The sequence below is a fragment of the Rhinolophus sinicus genome, linkage group LG01, assembly GCF_036562045.2.
Source record: "Rhinolophus sinicus isolate RSC01 linkage group LG01, ASM3656204v1, whole genome shotgun sequence".
Classification (NCBI taxonomy): domain Eukaryota; kingdom Metazoa; phylum Chordata; class Mammalia; order Chiroptera; family Rhinolophidae; genus Rhinolophus; species Rhinolophus sinicus.
This window is the reverse complement of record NC_133751.1, coordinates 53,798,870-53,807,982: the sequence shown is the minus strand read 5'-3', so window position 1 is coordinate 53,807,982 and position 9,113 is coordinate 53,798,870. Positions and strand designations below refer to the sequence as shown.

At 36.3% G+C, this 9,113-nt stretch overlaps 1 protein-coding gene across 3 annotated transcripts in view; it reads right to left on the bottom strand.

Moving 5' to 3' along the window:
- Window positions 1–1,041: 1,041 nt before the first annotated feature.
- The window catches only part of CCDC50 (coiled-coil domain containing 50), a 79,256-nt gene continuing 71,184 nt past the window's right edge, over window positions 1,042–9,113 (bottom strand). For all 3 annotated transcript variants that reach the window (XM_074329519.1, XM_019712621.2, XM_019712622.2), the window contains one exon: window positions 1,042–7,316. In XM_074329519.1, coding sequence (XP_074185620.1) covers window positions 7,297–7,316 — 20 coding nt within the window. In that variant the 3' untranslated portion in view covers window positions 1,042–7,296. The remainder of the gene's footprint in view (window positions 7,317–9,113) is intronic.

Below are 9,113 nucleotides of genomic sequence, written 5' to 3'. Positions count from 1 at the left end.
GGGCTGAAATTCTCTTCAAATCTCTACCCTATGACTTCTAATAGTCCAAAGCTCTGTAAAAGATTTCTCCAAATTTCCAAGGTGTAGGGTTTGGCTAATGTTCTCCTGGCTGCCTGTTTTAAGGAGGGTTTTTCTAGGTGCTACCTGTCCACCCCACCTGTCCAAAGCCTGACAGGCTCAGTCATATCTACCCAATCATATGAGGCACCTCCTGCCACAGATTCAAGGAAGCCACCTTAACTACATATTTATATCAAGTTGGCATCTAGATGTGTCAACTTTTTTCACTGGCAACTTTCATCCTGCAATTCTTTAGAAACTAAAGGCTGAAATCAACATACAAACTTTCTTCAATAAAGTAACATCTGTACATCACTGGTGGTCCTTGGGCATCTAACTGGTAGAGATATATAATAGAGATCATTTAGATTCCCTATAGTTGCCAGAGAAGAAGGTGAGGCGTAGAAAATATGGTCCAGGGAAACTAAATAGTGACTTCTTTAATAATCAATTTAACAGTCACTGAAAATGGTATCTTATTTTTAAGTAACCTGCTAAACTTCTGCAGAATCACTTCTGACATCGTAGTTACTCTAGCGAACCAAGTAAGATAAAGAAACAAGTCTTATGAAGGTAAAATGTTAATGGTTGCTACTAGTATCTACTTTCAGAATCCATGGAGTGTCATGTATAGTGCAGACTGAGTGGCTGCACTCATGGGATCTTAGTATTTGGATTATTGGATGAAAATGCACATATTTTTTTCCTTCAAATGCATTAGGTAAGCCACCACCACCACACAAAGCAAAGCCACGTCTATAACCAATTTTAGACTTGGGTGTATTTGTCAAGAATGGGAATATACTAGGCCTAAGTACGATGTTACACGTGGTTACAGAAGGGGGACGGAACTGAAATAAGAGAAAATTTTACTGTAATTAAACAAAGCTCTATTAGGTTTACTTTGTAAAGAACGAACAAACACTCCCAGAATGTCCCAAGTCCTTGAACGGAATAAAGAAAACATGAGTCAGAGGCCACTGACTTAACAAATGACTTTATTAAGAGAGAAGGACAAGATTGGTGTTTGCTTCAAACCATCCAGGAAAACAAGCACACACACTTATACAATACTTTGGTTTAAAAATTACTCATATCGATGTTAATCCTGATGTTTAAAGAATCCAGTGGGACACAGGTGTAAAACACAGACCATAAAAACAGAAGCTTGCATAGATGAATTACTGTAGATGTGTAAGTGGCATTTCAGGGAGGTGTGGACTGGAGTCCCAATGACGTTACCACTTCAACCTCCCAAGACACATGAAGGTCACCAGCACCATGTTTCTCCTCCTCAGTTAGGCCACGAGCAGGAACCACTCGCGCTGCGTGCAGGTGAACTGAAACAGACCGTTCCCGTCGGCCTCGCCTAGATGGGCGTGTGCATACCCACCAATACCCCCCTCCCACCACCTTTAAGGCATCCACAACGTGCCCCTCACAGTTTCACTTAATCTCTAGATAGGCATGTGGTTTGAGGTGGTCTCTGTTTTCTGTCCTCAGACAGGCGACTGCATTCCATTCAGGTTCTACCCAGTTCCATGAAGTAATTATCTGAAAGCGGTCTTTCCCTCTGGGGCTTGGCTACAAATGAATATAAGCACTTGGGATAATGTCTCACTTGTTTTTCAAACATACCCACATTCCAAATGGCAAAGGGGTCCTTCCCAAAGAACTCGAAACCACCTGGGCATCATGTAGTCATCTCTCAAGAGAGAACTTTTCCAAATTATAAGACAAAGGACAGCACCACCTCAATGTCCTGAGCAACTTGCTTTATAGGAGCAAACGCTTGTAGTTTATAATTCAGCACCTTTTCAAAATACAGTGTTGTGCTGGGATGGATTCTTAAGGAAAACTCCATTGGAGAATTCTCATTTTGGATCATCATTTTTACATGCTATCTTCCCACTGTACCTCATTATGGATCATACTTCATGGAATAAATACTGGGTTGCCTTTAAGAGGCAGGTGAAAAATACAGCTATTTCTGAGAAAGAGCATTTGGCTTTCAGTTTATACCAAGAGCTGAAGTTACAGCCTACGGGGATTTCAGAGACTCATTCAATCAGAAAATTAAAAAAAAATTCTGACATCAAAAACCCTCTTGCTAAATTTCACAGCTAGAAACTATTTCAGCAATTATGGTCTGAAATTCAGTGCAACTAAAACATATCCTAAGTATATGATGTGTAACAGTCTATCCTTTCAACCTTTTCTCTTTGCTGTTCTTAATCTTTGTTCTTTTGTGAAGAATATGTATCTAAAACCCTGTCTTTCAATTCTTCTGTTCTTTATACATGAACCTCAGCAATAAATAATAGGGCACTGGGTTACACAATTAATTGTCCTTATCTGAGATGCTGAAGCCAGCATAATACTGGTTCCCTATGCTATGAAGAGTTACTCAAAAAGAGAAAAACATTTTCTAGTCTGCTGAGAATACACAAAAACATATTAAATCTATTACAAACATGTTTCTAGGCAGTTTTCACAAATATATAAAGAGAATGTTTTTTAGGACCAGACATTTCCACAAATTAACATTACTTACATGACTGCATTAGTTTGTGGCATCAAATACAACCTTAAAAAAAATATTCTGGTGTCTTCTCTACCACAGCAAAAGTTTTCCGGCTTAATTTTTTCTTAAAAGTAATAAAACAGAAAGACTCTTCACATCAACAAATCTCCAATTTCAAGTAAATCTCTCTATTTTGTTTGGTTTTCTCTTTTTGTTATTAATGTTATGCATTTCAATACACAGGAGTGTTGGTGACATTCTTACAAAACAGTAACTAGTGACTTCACTGCACAATAGAACCTTTGAAAATACCTTCTACACAGTCGTAATGGAAAAAGACAGTCAACTCTCGATTATTCAGAAAGTGAGCACCTGAAGAATCTGGCCAGGAAATTCTCCCTCTCCTACCAATCTATTTGGTCATGCCACTGCTCATCCATGGAGAGAGAGAGAGGCAGCCGGAAATGAAATGACGGCTCAGTGGGAGGAGTGGTCCAAAGCTCTGGATGACAAGGCTGTTCGGGGACCACCCGGGAATTTTACATGTCAATGGAGAGTTGACAGTCATTCACATATAGGAAGTACAATACACTGACCTCAGTTGGAATCCAACTAATTTAAGGCAATACTGCTCCTCACACACATTGCTGGCACAAAGGGCAGGTCTCAACAGAAACATGATTCTATAGAAGTGCGATTTTCCCAGTTTACCCCTTCCTTTTTGACTTCTCTAGAATTAAATTTCAGCATTCCAACAGGTAAATGGCAGGAGCAATGATAGCCTCAACTCTTCCCTTTAAGGATCTATGTATCATCAGGGATACAAGATTCTTCCACCAAAAGTTTGGATGACTATGTGCCCACGCAGCATTCTCAGGACAGTCTCCAGTTTGCCTCTCCCTGCCCCTAAGACCTATTATGGGGAAATAAGGATTCTAGCAGTAAGATAAAGCAGTTATGGCTTTAAGACTCATAGGCACCACCAGATGTGAGGAGAAAATGGGACCATTTTATCTAGTCACTTCTCCATGAGCAGTAAGTAATGAACAAAGTACTTTAAAAATCTGTTTTTGTCCTTTTGGCTAAAATAGATTTTGATTCTTTATGATTGTTTCTAAAAATGCTGATGTTACCAGAATATGGCATACGATGTAGTGAAATCTACTTGATCAGTGTTCCCTTTTACATTAAATTTCCCTACGTAAATACTGTTTTGCCAAATGGGAAAAGGCCTTTGAATGCAAGTTCTACTCTATTCTCAGTCCTTTAGTAAGCTGATTACACAAGGGTCTTATCCTTTCATTAGGTGAAAGATCTTATGGCCAATTACCAGTTATCTTTCAAGAAAATCATCATTGAATAAATTAATAATCTTGGTATTCCCCAAAGTGATTTTTATACAAAGGCAACACTCATTAAAAATCAAGGCCCTAAAATGTTAACCACTTGTGTGGTAAATTGAATGCACCATATTATAACAGGTGTTTCCAAAGAATAATCTGGCACAAGACAAAATTTAGAGAATATTTGACAGTATTAAAGAAAAATAATTATCAGTTAAAAGTTAATTATTTTTATACCGAAAAGTCCTGACATTGAGGGATAAGTATGGACAAAGTCAGCAATGAATTTATTCATCATCCAGTTCAGCCGCAGGCCACAGTAGAGAAGAAAGGAAAAATGGGTCCAGTTCATACTTTTCTGTGAGTTCAGTGGAACACAAGGCCCAGAGTCACACACTTTGGTCACACATACTGTTCTAGATGCCAAGTGGCCACTGCCATTCTGAACAGGTTCTTCTCCTGGGAGTATCTATCCACATCTGTCTTTTCTAATTTAGCTGTGTCTCTGTGATCAAAAGCCATGGTCTTTCTCGCAGTTCATTAGTCTGTTGCTGGTTATTGTAAAGTCACTTGAGAAACAGTAATTCAATGGTATGCAAAGTCACTTTCTAAAAATTTCAATGTTCCTGTAAAGCATGTGTAATAGCAACTAACCAGTTTCCCAATAAAATAATTATGTCCGATAATGGTTTGACACTACAGTTAAATTTTTTTCAACTCAGATTGTTTAATCTGACCTTATCTCACATTGCTTTCCCAGGCAATGACTTACAAAAAGTTAGGCTGCGGGGAGTGGATGTATATGTCCAGTAGCCTTATAAAACTCCTTAAAATATTGTGCTCATTCAGCAATACTGGTGTTAAGAGAGCGTGGCCTCCAGAGAACAGAGGTATAGAAATAAAGATTTTCCAAGGCCAGAAGTATTAGTTTACATCACAACATTGGAACATAGTACAGTATGCTTAAATTGCATGTGTTCCAGCAGTAGGAACAGGAACAAAATAAATGTGTCCACATTTGTATAAAAATGACAAAGTGAAAAGCAGAGAACACAGTGAAGAGTGTTTGGTAGTTCCTTAAAATACAGTTTTTACTTGCTTCTACAGTCTCAAAGATAATAATTACATTACTAGAATAAGAACAGGAGGATTTAACTGGTTGAGTTTGATTTGTCTCCTTACTCACAGGGAAAGAATTACTGATACGCTTTAAAAAGCGTTTGTTTTACAAAAAAAAATAAATTAAATATTTTTAAATTGTAATCTTTTAAAAACTTTAAAAAAATCAAATTTTCAATATAGATGTTGAATTGGGTGTCACAAGGGAACTATCACACTTGATCACTTCCTAAGACAGCTGAAACTCTAACATCCTGGTTGAGTGTGAAGTGGCACAATATTTTGAATGAAATATATCCAGGTAGCATTTTACAATAATAAATATAATTGGATGAAGTACATGAGAGGCAAGAGGAATACAGAATTGTAAAAGTAAAACCGATCATTGCATGATAGAAAAATAAACATTTATAAAATAAAAATATGGCAAATGATATTGCCCATCTGACTAATTATCAAATAAAAATACACTGTTTTTTTCCTGTAAAACTACTATAAAAACTTCTAAAAACATGAAGCAAAATCACAGGGCAGACAAAGAAAAACAGAACATTGCTAGAAGTCAATAAGGCCTAAGCTTTGGATATTGAAACCACCCTCTGGGAGCTGACTTGAGGCCAGGACCTCTCTTCTGTTTCCCTTGACTAAATAGACTTTCCTTCATTCATTTCATCATTGCCATTCAAAGTCCTGTTATCATCCCTTTCCCTAGTTCCCTGAAATAACTACCTCCTGTAGGGTTTTGTTTCTGTATCATTTCCCCAAAAAGTAACTCTTAGATATCTTATACCCAAGTTCCTACAGTCCAAAAACTGTATGAAACTAAAGATCTTTCTCAAAATGAAAGATCCAAATCCAATCTCAGAAACTACTCTAAATAGCTTCCTGAATATTGCCCTACTTTATAGACCATCTGGAAAGATAAGGCAAAAGGAAGGCATTTCCCAGTGGGAAAAGAATGGATTAACAACTTTTTCTCTAGTCACCTATATATTTCTTTCCAAAACACCATACTAGCATACTAGAATGCCAAAAATGTCATATTCATACAATGAAAAATAATAGGAAGTCAAGCTGAAGGGGTATTATTTATATACATAGCGTGTTTGCCATTTGTGGTAACTAGTATAGGAAAATAAGCATTTCCTGAAGATTAGAAGACTAGATTTCTTGAAGAGAAGTTTAAAGGTCTTCTATAAAGGATCAATTGACCATGTGTCATTAACGAATGCGTAGAACCAAATACTTGGATAAAGAACCACTTTATCAACTTCATGTAACATTAATCTAATTGACAGATACACAAAATATTTTCGAGAGGTTGCCAAGAAATACTGCTATGTTTTTTAAGCAAGAGGAAAACTTCTACAGCAAGAGAGAATAATGGCATCTCCACTTATGTAAACACCTTCCCAATTCCATTAGCCGTGGCTTTGTAAATAAATGTAAAATAAGAGAAGGGATAGAAAGTTTTTCATTTTTAGTTGACTTTACACAGACCTGAGTTAAAATATCATAGAATTAAATTTTTGCCAATAAATACTAATAAATGAGTGATGCCTAGAGGCTTCAGAAAGTCTTGCTATTAAGGAAGCAATAGCAAAGAACGTGTCAGAGAATGACATCTAGGCCAATTTTCCCTGGAGGGCTTAGAAGGATGTGCAAAACCTCTAGAGTTCTGTCTGGTAGTCAGAGTAATATTTACAAACTGTTCCAAATGCTTGGTTTCTTTTTCTTTCTTTTTTTTAAATACTTTATGGTTGTGATTTTTTTCTTTTCCTAAAGACTACTAAAAGTAAAAGGCTCTGTCTCTCAATATATCATACACTAGTGCACCAAAAAAGCTATTTCTTATATTCTTTTGTTCTGCATTGTATCCAAACATTAGGTTTTACCTTGGTTGTTATCATCACAAAACTCTAATTGCTAAGTAAATCCTAGTCCCTAGATACCAATACACCATACCTAACAAAAATGGCATTTTATAGATCTCTTAGATACTAAATCCCAGGAAGTATATGCAGCGTAGAGGTGGTCAATATTCAGAAGCTAGATTTTCTTGTACTGCCCAAGTGATCGGAAATAATTAAAACATTTTAAATGAATTTAAATTATTTATGGTCAGAAAAATACTTGAGGATAAATCCCCAGAATACAACATAGGAGGAAAAAATAAGCACGGAATGCATTCTGTATCATCCAGTAATATTGGCTACAGTGAGTCCGTTTTCAAGGCAGATTCCTAGGTTTTTACTGCTTATAATGGAAACCTGGGGAGGGGAAGAAAAAAGAAGAAACACCATTAAGGAAAACAATCTTTGAAACTCGGTAATCTACAGATTCAATGCAATCTCTATCAAAACACCAATGGCATTTTTCACAGAACTAGAACAAATAATCCTAAAACTTATATGGAACCACCAAAGACCCTGAATAGCCAAAGCATCTTGAGAAAGAACAAAGTTGGAGGTATCACACTACCTGACATCAAACTATACTACAAGGCTATAGTAATGAAACAGCATGGTAGTGGCATAGAAACAAACACATAGATGAATGAAATAGAGTGGAGAGCCCAGAAATAAACCCATATGGTCAACTAATCTATGACAAAGGACGTAAGAGTATACAATGCGGTAATGACAGTCTCTTTAATAAGCAGTGCTGGGAAAACTGGACAGATATATGCAAAAAAAAAAAAAATGAAACCAAACCACCTTTGTACATCATATGTATATATATAAAAATAAACTCAAAGTGGATTAAAGACTTAAATGTAAGACCTAAAACCATAAAACTCCTAGAAGAAAACAAAGGTAGTAAAACTCTTTGACATAGCTCTTAGCAATATTTTTTGGATGTGTATCCTCGGGCAAGGGAGACAAAAGAAAAAATAAACAAATGGAACTACATCAAAATGAAAAGTTTCTGCATAGCAAAGGAAACCATCTACAGAAAGGAAAAGTCGACCTACTGAATGTGAGAAGATGTTCGCCAGTGATATATCCCACAAAGGGTTAATATCCAAAATATATAAGGAACTCATACAACTTAACATCAAAAAACCCAAACAATCTGATTTAAAAATGGGCAGAGGACCTGAATAGACATTTCTCCAAAGAGGACATACAGATGGACAACAGACATATGAAAAAATGCTCCAAGTCACTACATCAGAGAAATGCAAATAAAAACCACAATGAGATTATCATCTCACACCTGACAGAATGGCTACCATCAGTAAAACAACAAACAACAAACGTTGGCGAGGATGTGGAAAAAAGGGAACCGTTGTGCACTGATGGTGGGATTGCAGATTGGTGCAGCCACTATGGAAAACAGTATGGAGGTTCCTCAAAAAATTAAAAATAGACCTGCCATAGGACCCAGCAATCCCATTTCTGAGGATTTATCCAAAGAAACCCAAAACACTAATTAAAATAGATATATGAAACTCTATGTTCACTATAGCATTATTTATAATACAATAACCAAGATATGAAAGCAACATAAGTGTCTACCCATAGACAAATGGATAAAGAAGAGGTGGTACATATACACAAAGGAATACTGGCCATTAAAAAAAAAAGTGAAATCTTGCCATTTGCAACAACATGGATGAACCTAAAGCATATTATGCAAAGTGAAATAAGTCAGACAGAGAAAGACAAAACCATATGATTCCACTTACATGTGAAATTTAAAAAATAAATGAACAAACAAAACAGCAACAGACTCATAGATACAGAGGACAAATTGATGGTTACCAGATGGGAGAGGGATAGGGGAGATTGGTGAAAAAAGTGAAGGGATTAAGAAGTACAAATTGGCAGTTATAAAACAGTCACACGAACGTAAAGTGCAGCATAGGGACTATAATCAATAATACTGCAATAACTCTGTGTGGTGCTAGACGAGTATTAGACTTATATTTGGGGTGATTATGTCGTAAGTTACATAAACGTCTAATCACTATGTTGGACACCTGAAACTAATATGATATTGCATGTCAACTGTAACTGAAACTTTTAAAAATTATTTCTAAAAATAAATTTTTTTTAGGATCT